The 22449-nt window shown below is 51.7% G+C and overlaps 1 protein-coding gene across 2 annotated transcripts; it reads left to right on the top strand.

The window, feature by feature from the left end:
* The first annotated feature begins 15509 nt into the window (after positions 1–15509).
* On the top strand, positions 15510–21881 carry TBX22 (T-box transcription factor 22). Of its 2 annotated transcripts, none has more exons than XM_068697187.1 (8): positions 15510–16094; positions 16205–16334; positions 16561–16662; positions 16735–16909; positions 17042–17152; positions 17249–17313; positions 17388–17473; positions 19975–21881. In XM_068697187.1, exons 1-8 carry the CDS (start codon positions 15596–15598, stop codon positions 20583–20585), a joined length of 1779 nt encoding a protein of 592 aa, XP_068553288.1. In that variant the 5' UTR covers positions 15510–15595; the 3' UTR covers positions 20586–21881. The 2 variants fall into 2 exon arrangements, with proteins under 2 accessions (XP_068553288.1, XP_068553287.1); XM_068697186.1 differs by having other exon boundaries at positions 15511–16094; positions 16988–17152.
* Positions 21882–22449: the final 568 nt, after the last annotated feature.

Below are 22449 nucleotides of genomic sequence, written 5' to 3'. Positions count from 1 at the left end.
GCTCAGTACCAGGAGTCTGCATGTCCCCGTGTGCAGCATTTTGCTGTGCAACACCCAAATGGGTGCCCGCAGGCTGTGCCCTGCCTAATGTGGGTGCACGTCTGTGTCTGTGCCCACACTCAGAGCCCCCGTTGGGTATAGACCCCACAAACAAAAATGCAATGGCTGAGAAATCACCTCCTGCATCATCAGGTCTCCTTGCACACTGTTTGATAGGTCTAAGGGTGGGTTTTAGCACCTCGTGGAACAAGGCAGGGCTGAAACAGCATACGGGGAGGAGATGTGTCTGCATGGGTAGGCTGGGACCTCCTGCAGCCCCTCTGCAGGGTCTCTGTGCCTTCCAACCATCTCCTCCAACATATTTTCCCCCTCCTTACCACGCGTCTCAAACTCATGGCCAAGTCCGTCCCCTTTCACACCCGTGACGTTGCTCGTGGTCCACACGAGGAGGCTCCAGGTGTCCCCTCCCACGGGGCAGCCCCTCCTGTCCGAGCACATCCCCACGTGCCGGGGGCTCCGTCGGTCCCACGGCACCACAGGAGGACATCTCCAAAGGGTCGGTGCTCGCAGCCGCGGCCGCATCCCCTGGACTTCATTATTTCATTGACAGCAGTCAATATCTCCCCGCATAGGAATGTATTTACTTATAGGCACATAAGTAATTCATTTCTGAAATTGAATTATCTGACTAGGGAGATTGTGTGTTTTGATTGTGTAGCAGTACTTCTGAAACCGACTTAAAATTGATAAAAGCCAGATGGGAAGCGGAAACAGTCCATTTCATGACTCTTTAAACGTTTAAGTTGGTTAACCCTTGTACTGCACAATTTCTGAAGCTGTGGTGCAGTGTGGAAGCAATTTGTTGGTGAGTTCTCAGTATGCAAAGTGGGCTGGAAGTGCTCGCCGGCTTGGGTGCCGAGGGGAAAAACGAGTCCGTGGCCTCCGGCTGCGAGGGCTCTTGTGGGAAAAACTGCTCGGGAGCAGGACGTGGCAGCCTGGATATCGCTGCAGCCGAGGAATTTCTGAGAAAAGAGGCAAAATACTGCCTGGGGAAGGCTTCCGAGTGGTGATGGTGGGGATGAGCAGGGACACGACAAAGCCAGCATGCTCCTGGCCTTTTTTTTTCTTTATTTTTTTTTGAGTTTGCTCTTCCCCAGGGCCATGTGGTGCTAAATTTCCATGACTTCTCAAATTGCCCAAACCTGTCCAAAATACATGCTGGTGGTATTAAAAAAACGGCATCGGATTCCCCTTAATAATTGAGGGAGAATCTGACCCGCGCGGCCCATGTCTGGTATCTGCAGCTAGCGGGAGGGATGCGGGAGCTGGGAACATCTGCATCGCATCCCGCTCTGCCCCAGCCCCGTCTCTGTTTGCAATATCCCCGCAGGTGCTGGGCTTGGTGGTGTCCTCGCTGCTTGCCGCCCCGCCACAGACACGCCAGAGCTCTTCCCTCCGTGAGAAGCCTCTGAAAAGAAATTGCCTTTAATTGGTTTACGGTTCTGCTTCTGCTGCGCTCACAGATTGGAGGAACGAAAGCTGGCCAGACCGAAAGACTTTACGACCTCGGTTTCCATTTAGTTAATATTTTCCAAGCTGCTTTCCTGTTTTCCTGTTGCCAAAAACACGTATCGGCAAAGTGTAAAATAACTCGCATAGCAGAGATCTGAAAGAACCGCTTCTGCTCAGAAAAGCCCCGGCACTTTCTTTATCAGCGGCCCGCGATGCGAGCCTTGCCCTCCGCAGATGGCTCCATCACCACCTCAGAGCTGCAGGGACGAGGCCGCGGTTTTGGGGCCATAATTCAAACACTGGGGTCTGTTTCGCTCCTAGAAATGATATTTTTCGGATGCCGGCAAAAGGTGGGTGTTCTGTTCTCCCCAGTCCCAAATATTTCATTGTCGGGCAAAAATAACAGCGAAGCTCTTACAGGGCAGCCGGGGGATCCGCGATTGGAAAATTTCACTCTGTCTAGGGTTACTCCTTTTAAGGCTCAATTCAGTCAAAAAAAAATAATAATAATAAAAAAAGAAATGTGGTATTGTGAAAGGCCATGAAAGGAAAAACCTTTTTAGCAGGGCATAGAGCCAAGGCAAGTGAGCAGGCTCTGAATCCTGCACATCCTGACAATTTTCTCTGTACTTAAGCTATTAAGCTGCCTCTGCCCCGGCCGTTTCTGCTTTGCAGCTCCAGGGATGCAAATGTGTGAGTTCAGAGCTGGAGGTCCCGCGCTGCGGAGCTGATGGAAGAGCCCCGGAGGGGATCCGAGCAAGTCCAGCATCCGAATCCCGCAGGGAAATCCCAGGGGCCGCTTTAGGAAATTATCTGCCTGCACCTTTGCCACCATCAGGGTGCACGGGGGTGTTGAGTAAATAAATAGCAGCGGTAAAAGAAATAAATTGTGTGCTGGTGAATAAATACTGGAACAAATTCCTAAAAATCGGGATGTTTCCTCAGGTGTTTTGATAAATTGCAACATTTCATATAACTTTTTTTTTTTTTTTTTTTTTTAAATGTAGGAGAAAAATGTAAATTATTCAAACTTACTCGGGAGTGCTCACTTTATAAAACAGGAGCCGGCTTCTGGAAGCAAACACCTAACAGGGGGAGTGCGACTTGTGACAGCGCGGGGAAATAGCGAGTGCTGCCGCCGTGCGCTGCGGGCTCGCGGGGACGCTGATTGACAAGGAAAACAAGGAGAGGAAGCTATACCTTTACAAATCCGCGGCCCTTGTATCGGTTTTCTTTGCGCCAAATCAAGGTTAAAGCGTTTTTCCAGTCGGCGAGGGCAGGAAGGGAGCGGGCCACAGCGCCTGGAAAATAAAATAAATGCGTTGGGTTAGAAAAGCAAAGCTATCGGAGAGGGGGGCAAGGGGGTTTATGGCAGCAGCCGCCTCTGTCACAGCCTCAAAACGTAATGTAAGGTTGTGTGGCTAGGTATGGACAAATATAACCCAAAATTGAGTGTTGGTAGGATTTGATGGACAAGTCGTTTTATTCAAAAGTTGAAGATTAACACAAAAAAAATAACAAAAGTTGCTGCTGCCGGTTCCAGATCAGGCCCTCGGTCACTGACCCAGACACACATTTCCTCCCCTTGTCTTAAATTAAACCAAATAGGGTAAATAGCAGAGAGTGGGAAATAATGTTTGGAAATATTTAATGTACAGGGAGAGGAGCGGTGTAAATCACGCCCTCACCGGGGAGCAGCTCCAGGGAGAGCGGCGCTTTCTGACGCCGTGATTGAACTCCTGCTCCCATTTACTGTCCTTCTGGTAAATCCGCAGCCCCTTCCACGGGCTCTTCCTGATTGCAGAGGACCTAAAACACTCGCTTTGGAAATCAGGGAAGCAGGGAACATTTTTTCCTTGTGATTTTTTTATAATAAGTTAAAAAATAAAAAAAAAAAACACCTTGATTTAATAGTAGTATCCTAACACCGTGCGAGAGCAGTGGATCTGCTTATTAAGGCAGTTCATCTCAGGCATATGAAATAATTTCTTTACAAAAAAAAAATTAAAATAAAAATAAAAAGGGAAAATTAATTTCCTTCCCTCTGCTCGAGTTTCAGAGGAAATTCCACGTTATCACTCCAGAGAGCACCCAAAAAAGAGACCGGGGAGGGAGCAGAAAGCGCAGCCTCTCCCTCCCATCATCGCCAGGCTCAGCACCACAGGACCCCAGCCAGGAAGACCTTGGGGAGTGGGGGGCCAGCAGGTGGGGGCTGTGGGACCCCAGGAATGGCACTGACTGCTCAAATGCTGGCATTTGACCCCATACAAGTCACTTGGCTCAGCCCCATGGATTTTAGCTCCGTGCTGGCCAGGTTTGGTGTCTCTTCACCTCCTTTTTTTTTAGCGTTTTGCTGCCACCCCAGTGTTTTCCCTGGGTTTGCTTGTTGTTGCCAGCCCACTGCAGGCTTTTATAGAGCTTTTAAAAATTATTTTCATGGGGTCATACTCATAAAAAAGGCAAAATGGAAAACAAGGGTGGGGAGGGAGGGAAAAACTCCCGATGTTTTTGACCATGAGGTATTTGGTCCTTGTGTATGAGGAGGATGTGGGGGGGACAGGCTCAGCGCAACCCCTGCTGCAAGTCAGAGAAGTGGGATGCCTGCTGGCATTTCTGAGAGGATTTCAGTGAGGCACAGCCAGAATTCCAGCAAACATCCAGCCCTCCCTGCCATTCACCCCTCGTGCCCTCTTCCAGGAAAGCAGGACCTGGGTGCTGACGTCCAGCATCAAGCTGTGGGGGGAAGAGGTTTTTGGAGATGAAGGAGCTGGTATTGGGGGCACCACCATATTGACCCTTCAGAGCATCTTTTGCTCAGGCCTGGTGCCAAGTGGAGGAGCCGGAGCTACTTTTTGGGAGGCGGCTCCTGCAGGAAGGTTCCTGGAGGTGCCGCTGGTGGCAGTGCGAGCCTGGTGCCCGGAGCTGGGTCACGTTTCCAGGAGTTTCTCCCGAGGAAGCAAATTGCACATGACAAGGATTCAATTACAGTTTATAGCCAAGAAAAAAAAATACAAAATAAACATCTCCTCCGCATGAAGGGCTCTCTTCAAGTCTCGGGAACTACAAATTGGGCAGGATGATTAGCACAGGCTTCCTGGTGCCGCTCACTGTGGCTGAGCCCGGCCGGGTGAGACCCGCGGTGTCCCCCGCTCGCCGTGCCGTGGTGCTGTGGGTCCCCTCCGTGCTCCTCGGGAGCATTTTGGGAGCCAGGGCCCTGAGGAAGGATGGAGGATCACTAATCCGCCCTCGTTTGGGGACGCCGGCTCGGAGTGTTATATCATTTGTTATTAATAACATCCAGGGTCCGCACCGCGAGCGCGTCCCATTTCATGCAGCCGACTGTTTGGGCATGGTGTGCCACAGGCCATATGGGCCTCGTTTGAAAGCCCTCCAAATCGCAGGGGTCCATGTGCAACTGATAAAGGCCAATTTGGGGGGGGTCGGGAGGGGGGGGGACCGCTCTCCAGACAAATCCGAGAAGGACGCCCTATATGTTTTCTAAGTGCTAAACTCAAGGGAAATTACTTCATCAAAACCCGATCCAGACCACAGTAATGAAGACTGTGATGTAGCCAGTGTTCGACCATGTTGACTTTACAGTACTGGAATTAATCCATCTGCATTGCAGCTCGGTGAAATCACTTCCAGCCCGTAGCGGCTCCGGGGCTGACTTCATCCTCGCAGCCCCAGATGCGGAGCCCTCGGAGCCGGGGGAATTACCGGCACGACCCAAGCGCTGCTGGCGGCGCGGTGACAGCTGCCTGTCTCCATCGGGGAGATGCCCCACTGCTCTTCGGGATGCTCCCGGCCCCGTGTGGCTGGAGGCAGGCGGCTTTGCTGCTTTCCTCTTCCTCAATGGGATTATTCAATTTGCCCCCCCCCCCCTTAAAAACCCACGGGAAGCTCACGGTGAACTGCGAACCCACCCCGATGCTATCTGCCTGATGGAGTGCTTCCTCAGCAAGGTGCTTTCCCCTGCTGTGGAATTCCCTGAGACCGCTTTTAAATAGGGAAATGAGCAAAATATTTGTGCTCCGTGGCGTTGCACGGGACAACAGGAGCCCTGTGATGCTGAGCCGCAGGCAGCAGCGGCAGCGGGTTCGGTTCCGCTCCCTGCAGCCCCCTGCCCAGCCCTTGGGGTTTCCCTTCCCCTCGCCCCATACGTTTTTATCCACATCTTTCCAGTATGAAAGCAAAGGGGCCGTTTTCTTGGTAGCGGCAGCGTTGCAGAAATGCTTTCGCTTTCTGTGAAAATGAGGGGATTCTGCGAAGCGAGAAATGCTGCAGGAACCACAGAAATCCCGATCTTGATAGGGTTCCTGCAATCCAACAAGGAGGAAACCCTGAGGACAGGCTCTGACTTTGGGGCAGGCGGTTACAAAGCTGGGACCCCAGGGATGCCCGGCGCAGGTCACCGCTGAAGGCACGCAAACCTCCTGCAAGCACAACGCACCTCTCGTGGAGAAAGTCTGTAAATTAAAGCAAATTCACCAATTCGCAGCCTTCTGAGGAGCTCCTGTTCAAGCTGCTGGCAAAGGCAGCATTTCAAACATTTTTAAGGGAAATTACCAAAAAAGAGACAGCCTGGACAGTGCCGTGGATGCAAGGCACTGCAGGTGGTGGGGGCACAAGGAGGAAACACAACCTCTGGAAATCGGCCTAAAGGAGACGGGTTTTAGGAAAAGTGCAAGATGTGAGTGGATCCGAAAGCATTTATCAGCCCTTGTATTCTTGCTGGGCTTTTTGCAGTCTTACCTAACCCCTGTCATGTAATTTAATTAAGTTTGTTTAATTTATTTTTCAAAAAAATGCATGTGGGACTAGTAAACCTAATTAAAAAGAAACATTGTTAAGCAGCCTGATACAGCTATAATTTGATTTAAAATACTGGATGATACCAACGTTATAAATGTAAACTGATACGCCTTTTTTTTAAAAAAAAAAATCTAAACAGAATTTAAAAATCCTTCTTCGTTTGGAGCAGGCTTTCTGGGCTGGGGTTAATTGCGAAGGCTTTCTTCCTCCCGTTCGGTTGCTGCAGGGCTTTTTTGCGAGGGGGTAAGAAATATTTCCTACCCAAACAAATCCCTGCCTACCAGCCAGGTTTTGATACCTTCCCTCTCCTCATGCAAAATCCCGCCTGCCCAGAAAGCCGGGCCAAAACCCCCGGGGATTTCAGAGGTCGGGGACACGGCGGATGGTTTAGGTTTGCTTCTGGACTAATCCCCTGGATCGCAGAGGGGAAGCTTCTACCTGGCGTGAGGCGAGGAGCCCTGTTTGTAGGGCTGCCAGCAGCAGGCTCCGTGCAGCGTGCTATAACCCACGGAACCCATTACACCACGAGCAGGACCCCGGGCTCACCCGCCTTCCTCACGCTCCTGCCTCCCTAAACCCAAATAAGCCCAGCTCAGAGCTCAGTGGCCTAAGAAGTGATGCTGAATTTGGGGGGCTCCTCGCTCAGCTCATGTGCTGCAGCCCTGAGGGTTTGGGTGTCCTGCCCAAAGCCTAACCCCTGCCCAAAGCCTTCCTAAATCTCTTCCTAAATATGAGAGCTGAAAGTCTGTTTCTTTGTTTGTTTTTCCCCAGCAACGAGGCTATTTTAGTACAAGTTATTATTATTACTATTATTACGAATTATTCATTTACTTTGTTTTATTTTATTTTTTATATATAAATCTCTTCCCTGAATTATTTGCAGTCACGTTCAAGACACAACGCGATGTGGCTGGACCAGGAGAACCACGACTTTCTTTTAACTGCCACAGCTCAGGTAAATCCCAGCACAGGCAAACCCCATCACTTCGTTATGAAAGCAGTCACTGAATTTGTCTGTAACAAGCAGTTGCAGGCTCTTGTTACACCAATCCTTCAGTAGCTGCAGAAGTCAAAGGATAAAAGCTTTCTACACGTGCAGGTTAGGCACAAACTACAAACAGAATGGAAACAATGAAAGAAAATAATTTAACAAATTGTGAATATCAGGATTTTCACTAAATGCAGTTCTGTCACTTGTTTTCCTAAGCTATTGCTCTGAGCGCCCCAATGACAAGGAAAACTCAATCAAAGGCACCTATTTTAATAAAATATATATATATATAAAATAAAATAAAAAAATCAAACACAGATAAAAATCTTAGTTGAAAAGATTTCAGTTGTTGTAGTTGCCCCTGGATTTATTGTGCCTTTAATAACAAATAACAATAATATTTGCTATTATTTCCCCTCCTCGCTTTTAAACTTCCAGCAAGACGAGAGGAGGCCCTGGGCAACAAGCAGAGGAAAACCTGAGAACCCCCCGACAGGAGGGCGAGGGGAAACAAGCTGCAGAAAGTAACAAATACTGTTTGCCTTCGACTGCACTTGATTACAGTGATTTGAGCTGCAATTTGTAGGCACGGAGGGCAAGACAGAACGCATTACATGTTTGTAATTTGACTTTCTTCCTTTAAACTGAGAACTTTTCTGTAACTTCATGACTGAGGAGCTGCCCGGGAGCTCCCTGCAGCAGCAGCAGCGTCTCCTGCACGTGCGAAACCCCGGCAGGAGGCTTTCCTGGCGGCGCGGTGCAGTTAATATTAGCTGCTGAACCAGGCGCTTGCAAAATTAAGACTTTTCTTTTTGCCTTACGAATCATTCTCAAGGTGTTCCTCATTTTTCTGCAGGTAAGCAAAGGAGGACAGTTTGCAAAGTGGGGTCTGTTCGTGCAGCAGCCGCCCCAGAAGGGCGCAGTCCTGATTGCCACGCCAGCAGCAGGAGCCCCGTGCTCAGCCCCGCACAGCTCAGCCCCAGGTCTCCGACCCACTTTTCTGACAGTCATCTTTATTTGCCAGCAATGGAGATTAAATGGCAAGATTTCTCCTATTCATTTTCTACAAACCTTCCTCCTTGTGCTTTATTGATATAAAATACAGGAAAATCAATCACCGTGCTGTCAGCTCAGTATTTATTTCTCTCTAGCTGGTGGAGCGCAGATTCACTCCAGGTACCGTGGCTCTGCCCTGCACTCTCACGACCAGTGGATAACGCATTTTTCAGTCCTCTTACCTCCAGCCTCCAGCTGCACGGACCGGGTAACACAAACCACACTGAGCCGGGCAGCGCAGTGCCGCAGCACGTGCTGCCGCGGCGCTGGGGAAGTGGTGGTGGAAGCACATTAAATAAAGGACGGAGTCGTTCCCTGCCCTCCAACAGCAAAGCGGAGCTGTAATTGAAGCTTTCCTGACTCCTCCGTGATTCACTGCATTTGCAGTTTCTTGGGGAGGTCCCAAAGATCCCGAGTTAGGAGATGTGCGGGGCCGCACGCGTTTGTGAGCGTGGCTGCTGAGCTTCGCCTTGGTTTCCATTGCGCGGGATTAACTCCGCTGTGTGGGGAAGCGCTTGAAGTATGTGGGATACGGGATAATAAAACTGAGCAGATGCGAGAACGTAGGAAGAAATCCAGATAACATACACAGTCCTTCGCCCTGCAGCTTCAAGGAACCCCCCTGCCCTTCCACGAGCTGCCTGCAAGGGGCTGCGGGCACCAGCTGGAAGGTGCCCACACCAAAACCTCGGTGCCAGCTCTGCTATCTGCCTGGTTTAATGCCACACTTGCTCCTAGCATACAATTAGTAATGAATTACCAATAATATTTAAATGTAAAATGGCCTCCAAGTCGCCCACAGTGGACTTCTGCACATGAAGGGGCTCTTTGCTCTGGTAACTAATGGGCACGGACAGGCTTGAGCAGCACTGAAAGGTAATATCGACCGCAAACGCAACCAGATGTGCAACGAATACACAACTTTTCTGATGGCTAAAACTTGCTGCAGGTCCAAAACCAGGCTCAGCTGCTTATTCCAGGTCTTGAGGGTGAGGAAGGGGCAAATATTTTGTGCGTGAGCTACAATCGTAACTCAGAGTCGTGGCCAGGACTGGCAGGGCAGAGGATGCATAAAGGCAGATGCGATAGATCGAGGGCTGATTTGAGTTCCTGGGGCATGGTGGCCAGAAAAACAGCCGCTATGAGGATTTGGGGGCTCGTCTGCCTGCAGATGAGTCCTTTTAGGGATATTACCCCTTTACTGCTACTTTTTAAATTGCATCTTATCTAAAACCTTAGGCCTTAGAGAGGAAAGCACGCCTGGTGGGCACTGCTCCATGTCCGTGTTAGCTGTGCCAAACTCAGGAACATGCTGCAAGGCTCGGAGCTGCCACACGTGGAGCAACCCATGGTTTTGGGACAGGAGGAGGCTCAGCGGGGTGCCCCAGCTCACCCCAGGCACCCAGCGGTGCCCCACGGACCCTGCGCTGCCCCCAGCCGCAGCTCCCCCTGCGCCCTTCCCCGGCCCACCTTGTTTTCACATTACCCAAGGCCCGAGCTGGTTTTTCAGAGCAAATCCCCTGATAACGTGGCTGGGATTTGGATTTATGGCTACGGAAGGTGTTGAGCCACCGGACCAGATGGTTATTTGCTAATTTGGAAGGTTTGGAGTGGTTTTGGGATCTCAACAGGACTGTCCGCATTTGCGAACAAAAGGAGCCCGTACCTCGAACTGCTTCGTATATTAAATCATTGCATGTTTTTCTTCTTCCCTTATTGAAAAAGATCGTTCGATTGCTTGCTGTATAATTTACAGTCGGCGGTCTGTGACCCAGTGCAGCCAGAAGGAAATTTTGGAAGCGCGGATAATACCACGGAGACAGATTTTCCTGTTCTCTGATCTGAAATCCCTGGCGAAGCTTGCTGACCAGTTCAGCTAACGCTGGCTTTCTCTTACGACAGCAACCCCAGCCTCAGACAGCCTTTCTGGCAGCCTTTGCACGGCAGCTACCTGCACGTTAAGATGCCCGGGCTGCGTTTCCTGCTTGTGCACAGCTCAGATGGTGCCGTCGGGTGGCAAGCCAACCTCGCTTATTTATTGCTTCAAATTAAAAGCAGAAAATAATATCCTTCGTCCCTAAGGGGAAACTCGGGAAAAACAGGGTTTCACCCAGCTTCGCAATGAGAGTTCATGAGGTTTTAATTTCAAATACAAAGAATATATAGCTTGGTCGGGGGGTGACATCACTCTCCTTAGAAGATGGCGTGTGATTCTTTTCCCTTTTTTTTTTTTAAAGCTGTTCTTTTACACATCTGCTGACAGATATTTGTATTGGCAGGTCTCGTGAAATATTAAGATCGTATCTTTTCTGTTTAATTTCAAAAGCCTCTTCCTAACCAAAGTGCCAGCTAACAACTCAAAAGCACATCAGTGCTCAGAAGATGAGCGAAAGCTTCCTTGCAAACCTTCTGATTTATTGTCCTCCCGAACGCAATCCCCTTTCCAAGCTTTCATTCTCTTCCCAGCATTGTTTGCATTTGCATCAGTCATCAGCTGCAATAACCGAGGAGAGAATAGCAACACAGAGCTGAGGAAAGAAAATTCATCACCGCCACCACGTCTCCGACCTGCCTTCGAACTGGCGGCTGCAAAGCACTCGGTTGGTGCACGGTGGGAAGAAATCGGTCAGAAATAACCCATTGGCAAAGCGCTGAGCAGCAGAGCCGGTGGGATCGGGGATAAATCCTTGTGTTGTGTTCGGATGCACCTTCACCAGGCCCAGCGAAGGACCGAGGAGCAAATCCTATCGCAGCTGCCAGGATTTGGTGAGATGGAGCTGCGGTAACCTGCGGTGCAGACCGTCAAAGAGCCTTTCTCCCAAGGCACCCCGTTAGGATTTACAGTGAAGCAAACCAGGATGTAGGCTGCGTTTCATAAAAAAAATAAAATAACCTCACTTTCCTCCTTAAAAAGGCTTTTCTGCCTTCAGGTGCCTTTCCGTGGAGGGACGGACTGCTTGTAACACCCCACCGGGGCCGGCTGGACCCCGGGATGCAAGGGGCAGGAAACGCGGCCCCAGCAATCCTCTCCTGCGCGGGGATATAGGATAACCCCAAATCAGCTTCCCCAGCACTATTTTTAATTTCCCTTCTCCGGTGTGGTTCCCCTGGCAGTTAAATGGAGAGCGCTCGCTGGTCCCTGCTGTGCTCAGAGAAGCGTGGGGCGGAGGGGGGGGTCCCCCAGGTCCCCCAGCCCCGTCCTTCACCCCACAACTCCTCCCCGTGGTGAAGTGGGACAGGATACATTTTGGTGCCATTCTGGAGGTTTTCCGCTTTGTCCCTGTGGTTAATTTTGCTCTCTCCAAATCCCCGATTATTACACATTCTTGGAGTATTTTCTTTAAGTATTACAGGAGGAGTTCAAGACGGCAGGAATGTTCCCCTTGCCTTGGCAGGGGGAAGGGGATATTTCTGGGATGTATTTCGGAGAACCCCTGGAGAAGACACGGGGCTGGGACAGCCGGGCACAGGGGCAGGGCTGGTGTGGGCTTCCCGGGGGAGATGCTCCTCCTTCCTCCCATGCCTCTCCCACGAGGATGCCCACCATGAACCCCCATTCCCACCGGGCAGAAAAGCCTCCTCCAGACCCATAAATATGCCTGGACACATGGCAGGGCTTGGAAGAGGTCACCAACAGCATCCTGCAGGCAGGAGCTGGGGAGGGAAGGCGCTGCTACACATGCTCCTCACAGAGAGGAGCCAAGAAATTTTGCTTTTCCAGACAAAGTGCTGTTTTTGCAGTGGGATGTGGGGCAGGAGCCCCCACCACTCTGCCCCACCGTGGTGGTGGTCTCGGGAAGGTCTCAGGCAGCAGGTGAGCGTTCGACCTCCCGGGGTGAGGTGGGGACCACCACCCACCCTCCCCTCACCACAAAGCGATCCGAGGCACCTAATTCGGTTTAACTTTCCCCCAAATACGACGTATAATGTTTCTACTTCACTGAATCGTTTCCTTAGAGCTTAATCCTATTCCCTCTACAACCTTTTGTTTTATTCTTATGTATAAAACAACATCACGGAGATGGATTTTAACGTACCTTTAGCACACAGCGCATGTGGCAGGAGGGGAAGGAGAAGGCCATCCTAGGAGGGTGCCATGTCCTGATTCCCAAAATCAATGTGGAAATCCCAGAGCCCTGGCCATGCTCACGGTGTGCACCAGTGCGTGGTTGCACCCTGCTGCTCAGCACCACTCCTAACCCCTCGCCCCTGGGCTCTGCAACGCCTCGGTTTGGTCCTCACACCTCGCCCGGATCCCAGGCCGGGGTTCGTCAGAGTTCATCAGGGGCCAAATTAGAGCGAGAGCGAAATTAAAGCTGTGCTGTGGGACCTGACATTCGAGCACTTGAGGGGAAACCATCTCATAAGCGCCGCTCTGAGCTACTAGGGGTGTTTCCTGCTGGGATTTACTCCGTCCTTGGGAGCGTATTGTGCAGTGATTGCCTGCTAGGAATATTCATTAATCTGTTAATAAGCAATCACTTAATGATTCCAATGAAGTGGCAGCCACACTCATTAAAATTACTGCTTGGTGCTTACAGAGGCGAGTGCCACTGAAGCCAGGATGGAGATGCTGCAGCTCAGCTCCACCTCTGCTTGGGTGGCAGCCTGCGGGTCACCAGCATGGTGAGAAGCTGGTCCTGGTCACCAAACACAGCCAGAAGCTGGTCCTGGTCAACAAACAGGGCCAGAAGCTGGTCCTGGTTTATGTTGACATGGCAGGAAAATACAGCAGGGTCAGAAGACCCAGGCTCTGCAGGCAGGCACAGCAGGGCTTTGCAAAAAGGGCTGCCAAAAAAAAAAAAAAAATGACCCCAGGACATGCTGTGCTTTGACCGCTAAAGGTCTCAGTTAGGAACAGGGAGAGCAGGCAGTTTTGAAGGGGTTCGACCCAGATGAAAGATACAATGCTACCGGTTCTGTTTTCATAGTCAAAATATTTGTTAGCATATGATTTTGAGTCCATTTTAGTTTTTTTTTATTCTGTCATTCTGCTATTAGCTGCGAGCATCTTTCCTGTTAGCATCATAAGGATGTACAGGTTTGCAAGACCAGAAAAAGGGGTTTTATTTTTCAAAACATAAAAGGAAAGATTTTCTTGCTCATGGTTCCTGAAGCAGAGAACAAACCGTCCTTCCCAGTCCTTCCATTGGACCTGAAGAAGTTTCAGCACCAAATTTATATTCACAGCTTTACATAAACCTACGACGTATCAGGTGGAGATACAAAAGATTAAAGCTTTAGACGTGTAATGCAGAGCACGTGGCTTTTAAGTGTCACATAGTGCCCCTAAGCCCCAAGTCGAGTTCAGTTTGGTGCTTGTTTGTTTGTGTGTTTTGCTTTGTTAAATGCAAAGTAAATCTTGGCAGAACCAAGCGCTGCTTGGACATAATTAAATGTCTCAAAATCTGCCCAAAAAACGACCAGAAAAGTCTGTGTTTGGAGTTTACCTGTGTGCTCTACCAGATTAACGGTCAGTAGTAAAAGATCATTTTAAAGTTAAGCAAACATTTCTGGGGTATTGTATAACGCTTGCTTTAAAATTAAGTTAGTTAATCTGAACTTTATGCCAAATGATTATTTGCTCGATTTTCTGATGACGGTAATATATTACATACCACCACATAATTTGGTAAAGACAATAAGATTACAAAGCCTGAGAACGCTCTGAGTCAGTCCTTGACGGATTAAAGCTCTCCAAGGCCCCTGAAAACACTTCCCTGACATATTAATTTGACCTAAACCTCCAAAATGTTCCTGATTATATCATCTCGGTTGGGCTTTATTTTTGTTTTATTTTTCATTGTAGGAAATTAAAAAAGGGCCGGTTGATCCTCGTCCAAGTTCTTGAAATGTGTTGCAATGCTGAGGAAATAAAAGATTACTTGAAATACTTTTTAATAATATGTCATGTCAGCAGAGATAAAAGTTCACACTCGGTGCCCTCAGCTGGCTTCTATCAGCGCCGTGAGCGCAGCCGTGCTGCAGGCAGGACCAGGGCTTCACCTGGCTTTAAACCACGAGCTGATGCCGTTCTCGTTATCATGATGTTCATGAAATGCTTCATTTCTCTTCCTAAAAAGAAACAAAAATCTGCATAGGTGCAGCCGACCCCGCCGTGGGTCCCAGCCTCCTCCCCACCCTGCCCTCTGCCAGCCTCTGCCCCATGGATGGGGACAGGGATGGGGATGGGGATGGGGACGGGGATGGGGATGGGGATGGGATGGGATGGGGATGGGGATGGGATGGGGATGGGATGGGGATGGGGACAGGGATGGGGATGGGGACAGGGATGGGGATGGGGACAGGGATGGGCATTAGAAGCAGTGCTGTCAGTTTTCCCAGATGAGCTCAGTGTGATTTCAGCTGGATCTTTCTGTGCCTCGCTGTCAGACCTGGATGCTCGTTCACAGCTCCCTGGTCGGGCTGCGGGGCTGGGCGCCGAGCTCTGGCTTTCAGCCCCAGCAAGAAAAAGCTGAAGTTTGGTGTGTAAATGTGTGGGGAAATGCATGGATGCGAAAAAAATGGTGTACGTGAGCATCGGTGTGAAAAACCCACCATAAGCAGAGCAACGAGCATCCTTCAAATGGGCATTTGGGGACGTGGCATGGGGTTTGGGGCACAGTTTGGGGCTCAGGTGAAGGCTCACCTGCCCTGCCCGGTGCCGTGCCAACGCTTCCCACAGACCTGCCTTGCTTTTGGGGTCGGTTTAATGCCTCCCAGCCCGGCTAGCAGCCCCGAGGGCGGCAGGGAGGGGGGGTCCCGCCTGTTGCCCCCCCATTTCCCTGCCCGGGGCCGTCCCCCCGAGGGTTTTGGGCGCTGCGGGGCGCGGGGGGGGGGGGAGGCTGCTGGGGGGGCTCCGGGGGCGGATCAGCCGGCTTCGTGCCCCTAATGCGGTGCAGCTGCCGCCGCTTTGAAGCGGGGCCGTGGAAACATCCCGGGGGTCATGCCAGAGCGGGCCGGGCTGGGGCGGATTTTCTGTCTTTAAAAAACAAACAAGAAAAAAAAAAAAAAAAAAAAAACGACGGGGGTGGGGGGGGGGGGGCAGAAGCGGAGCAGCCGGACCGGGGGGGGGCCGGGAAAGCCGAGTCGCAGCCGTCCCGCAGCCGTCTCATTCCCCCCCCCCCCCTTTCTTTTTTTTTTTTTTTTTCTTTTTTTGTGCTGGTTCTGGTTAAACGTTATTTGCACTTTTGTTGGAAAAGTGGCCCCTAGTGTGCAATTATGTCAAATTTCTTTGAGTTTTACAATTTAATGGAGAACAGTAACTCTTTTATTGATCCTAGACGGGGCCGGCTCCTCTTCCCCCGCTCTTCCCCTCCGCCGCCCGCTTTCCCCTCCCTCCCTCCCCCCCTCCCCCGCCCCAGCCCCACGAAATGCCACTCCGGCTTTCTCCTGCTCCCACCACTTTCCAAAACAAACAGCGGGAGCCGCAGCCTCCTCTCGCCTCGCTCGGATGCGGGCGGACCCCGCCGCTGCCCCCCGACGGCTCGGGCCGGGACCCCGCATGGAGCTGCCGCCGGGAGCCCCGCCGCCCCGCTGAGCCCCTCGGCGACCCGGGGGGGCCCCGGCCCGAGGGAGGGGGGCATGGCGCTGAGCTCCCGGGCTCACGCCTTCTCGGTGGAAGCCCTGGTGGGGCGCTCGGCCAAGAGGAAGGTGCCCGACGGGCGAGACGAGGACGTCGGGGCCGGCTGCAGGCAGAGCCGCAGAGCCCCGGAGCCGGGTTGGTAGCGTCGGGGGGTCGGGGGGGGGGAGCTTAAGGGGAAAAAGGGGGGGGGGGGGCAGGCTCGGCAGCCGCCCCGGCGCCCCCTCCGCTTTGTGTTCCCCCCGCAGAGAAGCGGCCCAAGGCCGGCGCCGAGAGCCGGGAGGCGAGGGACGAGGTGCAGGTGGAGCTGCAGGGCTCCGAGCTCTGGAGGAGGTTCCACGAGATCGGCACCGAGATGATCATCACCAAGGCCGGCAGGTAGCGGCGGGACCCCCCCAAAAACCCCTCTCATTCCCTCCTCCGCTTCTCCTTCCTCGGGGCTTCCCCCCTTTTTATTTTTGCTTTTTTCCTTCGGTATTTTTCGTTCTGCATTTTTATTCCGATTAATTTCCCCCCCCTCTCCGATCTCCCTTTAATTTTTCAACCTCGTCGCCGTTTCAAACGCGTCCCCCCCCCGCCTCTGACGCCCTCCCCGTGCCCGCAGGAGGATGTTCCCGTCGGTGCGGGTGAAGGTGAAGGGGCTGCAGCCCCTGCAGCAGTACTACATCGCCATCGACGTGGTGCCCGTGGACTCCAAGCGCTACAGGTACGGGCTGGGCACCGACGGGGGGGACACGGGGGGGGTCTCTGCGGATCCTGACGGCGGCCGGCGGCCCAGGTACGTCTACCACAGCTCGCAGTGGATGGTGGCGGGGAACACGGACCACTCGTGCATCACTCCGCGGCTCTACATCCACCCCGACTCGCCCTGCTCGGGGGAGACGTGGATGCGGCAGATCGTCAGCTTCGACCGGGTGAAGCTCACCAACAACGAGCTGGACGACAAGGGCCACGTAGGTGCTGGGCAGGGCAGCGGCGGCCTCGTCCCGGTGGGGCCGTCGGGGCTGAGCGCGACCCTCCCTGCCGCACAGATCATCCTGCAGTCCATGCACAAGTACAAGCCCCGCGTGCACGTTATCGCCCAGGACTCCCGCTTCGACCTGGCCCAGATCCAGTCGCTGCCGGCCGAGGGGGTGCACACCTTCTCCTTCCAGGAGACCGAGTTCACCACGGTCACAGCCTACCAGAACCAGCAGGTACCCGCCGCCGCCCCCACGGGCGCAGGGCACGGGTCCGGACCCCCCCCTCCAACACCCCAATAAACGGCCCCTCTCGTTCCCCTTTCCCCGCAGATCACGAAGCTGAAAATCGACAGGAATCCCTTCGCCAAAGGTTTTCGGGACCCCGGCAGGAACAGGTAACGGCCGCCGCTCGTCCCCCCCCGTCGGGGTCCCGGCCCCTCCGCGGCGCTCAGCCCCGTGTCGCCCGCAGGGGAGTCCTGGACGGGCTCCTGGAGCCCTACCCGTGGCGGCCCCCCCTCGCCCTGGACTTCAAGGCTTTCGGCGCCGACAGCCACGGTGAGTCCCGGGGCTCCCGACGCCCCCCCGACGGCCCCCGACGGCCGCAGGCTCCGGGCGATGCTCGGGGAGCGCCCCTGGGAAGCGGCCGCGGGGCAGTGGGGGACAAAAGGGGGACAGGGAGGGACAGGGGGGACACCGGCAGCCTCTCTTTTATTATTTTATTTATTTATTTATTTATTTATTCCCGAAAAATGCGCTTCCCGCAGGAGGGAAAGTGGCCGCCCGCTTCGGTGCCGCAATCCCGCAGCCCCTCAAAGCGGGGCAAGGAGGGGGGGAAACAGAGCACTGAGCACAAACTGCCCCGGCTGGCACCCGCAGGGGGCTCTTACAGCCCCCCCGCAGCCTTTGGAGGTGTTACTGTGAAGTGGTTTTTGTTAGCGCCGAAGGAAAAGCCGACAGAGCTTTTGCACCCTGGAGCCCTCCGGTTTGGGGTTAAAGTCGCCGGTTTTGCTCTCCTTTATGTTACCGGCTCTTCAAACTTGTAATGGTGCACACCGAATCACTCCAGTCTCTGTAGGAAAATGCTGAAAAAAAAAAAAAAAGAAAAAAGAAAAAAATATCGTGCTGTATGGGCATAAAAATGCAGAGATAAAAAATCAGGCTCTGGAGAAATTAAGAGGTTTCCCAGATTGCAAAGAGAGCTACTTTTTATTTTTATTTATTTATTTATTTAAACAGAAAAAAAAACATTTCTAAAGTAAAAAGCTCTTTTTGAACCTATTGGGCAGGCTGTGGATTGGAGAGGAGCTGATGGACAGGCTGCAGTGAGGAATGAGAAAACCAGCACAGCTTTTGCAGTTTTTATTATACAGATGCTAAAATATTAGGGCTTCTTGGGATTTCTTTTTTTTTACTAACTGTAACATAATTAGCATTTTTTTTAAGGGTCAGTTTTCTGGAATGATGTAAATATAACAAAATCCCCATTTCCACTAATAAGAAAATTGCATTTCTGAAAAAGAAAGAAAGAAAGAGAGAAAGAGAAAATGAAAGAAAATGAGAAGGAAAGGAAAAAAAGAAAGGAAAAAAAAAAAAAAAAAAGCTGAAATAAAAATCCTGAATCCCTAAAGCTAGAAGACAAATTTAAAGGAAACATGAATGATATGATGAAGAAAAAAATGGCAACAAACTTGGGATTTTTAAGGCTTGTAGAAATGGCAGAAAGGGCCAGCTATTCAGGCTGCTCTGTGCTCTCCACCATTACCCCCAGTCCCAAACTGGTACTGGGAGCTGTGTGATGCTACTGCTTAGGATACCTTGAAGTCAGTATTGCCTAGCTAGCTGCACAGGGACTCATTTGCTGCCTCATGCTCACAAACATTGGCTTTGCTGCACCCTTTTACATGTCTGAAAGCCCACAAATCCCGGGAGGCTGTCAGGATGCGTGCACCAGGAGGAGCCCAGCTCCCCGCGTCCTCTCCCACCGATGTCAGTCCGCAAGCAGCCGCTGACATCAGTGGCGAAGGGGCGAGACGCTAAAATCAGGCATTCCAGGGCTATTGCGAAGATGGTGCTTACCAGACCTGGAAGATCCTCTGCGAGCTGGCAAAAATTAATTTGCACTGAGTCTTCAATCTGTGTGTTTTTTGTTTTTGTGTTTTTTTTTTTTTTTTGGTTTGGTGTTTGTTTTTTTTTGTTTGTTTGTTTTGGTTTGGTTTGGTTTGGTTTTTGCTCTTGTTGGTGGGTATTTTTTTTACTTTTTTTTTAACTTTTTTTTTTCTATTAGATTTCATGTACTAGCTGACTTTGGTAAGAAACAAAAAGTGGGGGGAAAAGCCTCTCAAAGAGCGTGGTGATGAACGTGAAGCTGCCGCTCCGGGCGCTGCTGGGAGGCGCGGTGCCGAACAGTGGCGGTACACACACCAGCAGCCTCGAGAGCGCTCGCCACGTGTGAAGTAAACTGGTGTCGCTTTTCGACCAAATTATGAAAGTGTCCATTGATTCGTTTCGGAGAAGAGAATGTCAAAATGACATGTGCGTTTAAGGCTCCGGCAGACACCGAGAGGAGTCGAGTGTGTGTTTCAAATTGCATGGGAAGCCAAGCAAAATTAGTCAATTCCTGTGAGCAGGAAGGTACAAAAAAAATTCTCCATCAGGCTGAATACATTTTTTTGTTCTTCTATACGTGGGGAAAAGCTGCCTATAATTTGTACAAGAAGTAGGGAACTGAAAGTGGCAAGTGTGTGTGTCTAACAGGAGGTTATCGGTCGTGCAGCGAGGCGCAGACCCAGCAGGAACCTGTTGGCGTGGAGCTGAACCTCATCATTATCCCAGCCAAATTAATGGCACCGGACAGGTCTGAATATTCCTTAGACGAGCACCAAGTAACAGCAACGTGTAGCTTAGGGAGAGGTCTTCCCATTTTCCAGGAGCTGGCTTTGGGGCTGCTTTGTGTCGGGATGGAGCCCAGCAGCGGGGAGATGCGGTGGGAGCAGGAGCCCACCAAGGGCTCCGCGTTTGCGGCCGTCACTGTGGGTGATTTCTGTTCCTGTTTTCAGGTGGGAGCTCCAGCTCTTCTCCAGTGACCTCCAGCGGCGGGACGCCCTCTCCTCTCAACCCGCTGCTTTCCCCGTCGTGCTCCCCACCTGCCTTCCATCTCTCAGCCAGCAACATCGGCGTGCCGTGCCCCGAGACCTACCTGCACAGCCTCAGCCTGCCCCTCTACTACAAGATCTGCCCCGCGAGCTTCCTGAGGCAGCAATCCCTCGTCTTCCCCAGCCACGAGAAACTGGGAGGCGCCAGCCCGCCGGCTTTGCCCCACTTCATGGTGGATATGCCCAAACTCTCTGCCCTCGGCATAACCAGCCTGAAAAATGGTAAATCCGAAGACTTCAACGGGCAGTGCCTTCAAGTACCCGGTTCTGCTAGTCAAATGCTGTATGGATTACATGCATCTGGAAACATTTTCCCATCAAGTCCCATTGCTCGGGAAGCACTTAATTGTTCTTTACATCCTCCATATGGCTTGTACGGCTATAACTTCTCCGTGCCATCTAGACTGATGAATGCAGCAAGCCATTTCAAAGTGAGTGACAGCATTCCAGCTTCTCTGAGGGATGGCAGATGCAATCACCCCAACTGGCACTCGACAATTAACCATTGCCTTTAGTGGGATTTTGTAATATCGCTAAGCATTGGCGTGTAAAGCGAGCCCGTTCTGCAGCCATACCCAGGGGCTTGCTAATTTCCGAGTACGAAATACTGCGTGGGGCAGGAGCGGTTCAGTTTTGGTGGCCAAAGGTGTCGTATCGCCGGGAGTGTGGAGGATCTGGGAGCGAGGATTTGCGATGATCCCAGCAAGGCGATACCTGTTGGTGGTATTTATGTCGTGGTTGTAGGTTAAGAGCGAGCTGTACAGTCACCTTGTTCATATTTGCACTCTGAAGCGGGAACGTAGCCGTATACACTCCCCCAAGTATGTTTTCCTGAAACTATCTAGCTTTCCTTTAGTTAGCCCAAAGCCCTGTGAGCTCATCCCGCTGGAGATTTTCCACTAAACCCAGAGGGGCTGCCTGAGGCCTCGAGGTGCCGTGCGTGGCCGGGCACTTGGGTGTCCTCTCCCGCTGCCTTGAGCCCCAATTAACCACATGGAAGTGCCTCAATGCTCCAAGACCAGGGCAACTCAGCTCTCCGAGCAGGAACATGAAGCCAAAGCCCTGCTGCCGAGGTGAAGGACGACAGGACGAGTGACCAGGGGCTGTGGCACGGAGCCTGGAGCCCCTCTGCTGTGTGCCACCCGGTCTGGTTCACACCAGGGGGCTTGGCTCAGAGACCTCAGCAGGGAAAAATGCCTCCCGAAGCTGCTGGAGAACATGGGTCCTTTCTGGAGAGCTGCAGCTCGACCAGCCCCGAAGCACGAGACTGGAAATCCCTTCCAAAAGTCCTGTTTATTTTATTATAACCTGTGGATATTCTTGTTATTCCTGTAAACAATCTCTAGTCCCAGGGGCGCAAAGTAACTCGCAATAAATCGGGGCACAGATTATATTTTTTGTTTGATCAGTGCTCAGTCCATATCTGAAGCCAGTTTTATCACTCAATATATGACAGAGATTTGAAAAAAAGTGCTTGAGTGGGGCCAGCCGTATTTGGGGATTAAGATAAGAGAATCCTGTATTTACAAACATAACACAGCAATATATAGGGATTAAACGTAGGTTTAAGAACCAAAACCGGTATCAGAGTCCTGGTTTTATTTTCATCCACGGCAGACACCAAATTAAGAACAGAACAAGTGGTTCAAATAACAAAAAGTCACACTTTTACTTTCATGAGTCTTTGCTAAAATCAGCCAGCACTTCTTCCCCCAGCGTGCTTGGAGCAGCCAGAGCCCCGGGTGATAGCAGCACGCAGCCCTAAGCCACGCCGGCCCTGCTAAACAGTCTGTGCAAACCTGCTTTCTCATGCTGTTCCTTAGCAGTTTATCTCACTGTTTTTATTAAAAAAATGAAATTTTTTTTTCCTCTGGGAGTCCTTATTTCCAAGCCGTCACTCACCGCCGGTGGGCGAGCCCGCAGCAGAGGCTGGGACGGATCCTGCGAAACGCGGGGCGATCCCGGGGCTGGGCGCTCTGCTCGTGGTTGTGCTTGCTGGGAGGCTCTTCCCGATCAGTTACGGATTTGTGGGTGGATGCAGGGGGCAATGTCCAATTTTCCAAATAGCTGCAGTTGCGTAAAATATTCCAGAGCTGCTGGCCACGAGCTGCTGATCCAACAGACCCGTGTTTGTCTAGCCGAAGACTCAACCGATGATGGATAGCTATTTTCGGGACAGACAATCTTGTAACAATAGCTGTTTGAATTCAGATCAGATAAATCCCATCTACTGCAGCTGAGCAAATTCCCACTCGGTGGGACCCACGGCGGCGCTGCTCAGGGCAGGTCCTGCAGGAGCCCGGGGACCCGGGGAGGTTTTGGGAGGAGGCAGCGATGCTCTCAGTGGAAATTAATTTGCTGGATTTGTTCATACCATGC

This window comes from Anas acuta, chromosome 13 (assembly GCF_963932015.1).
Source record: "Anas acuta chromosome 13, bAnaAcu1.1, whole genome shotgun sequence".
NCBI lineage: Eukaryota > Metazoa > Chordata > Aves > Anseriformes > Anatidae > Anas > Anas acuta.
Note: the sequence above shows the minus strand (reverse complement) of the source record. Positions and strands in the feature narration are given on the sequence as shown.

Coding starts and splice junctions, on each gene's coding strand:
- TBX22 (XM_068697186.1), top strand. CDS start 15,596: ATGTCAAATTTCTTTGAGTTTTACAATTTAATGGAGAACAGTAACTCT. Junction 16,910..16,987: donor AGCTGGACGACAAGGGCCAC/GTAGGTGCTGGG, acceptor CCTGCCGCACAG/ATCATCCTGCAGTCCATGCA. Junction 17,474..19,974: donor TTTCGGCGCCGACAGCCACG/GTGAGTCCCGGG, acceptor TCCTGTTTTCAG/GTGGGAGCTCCAGCTCTTCT.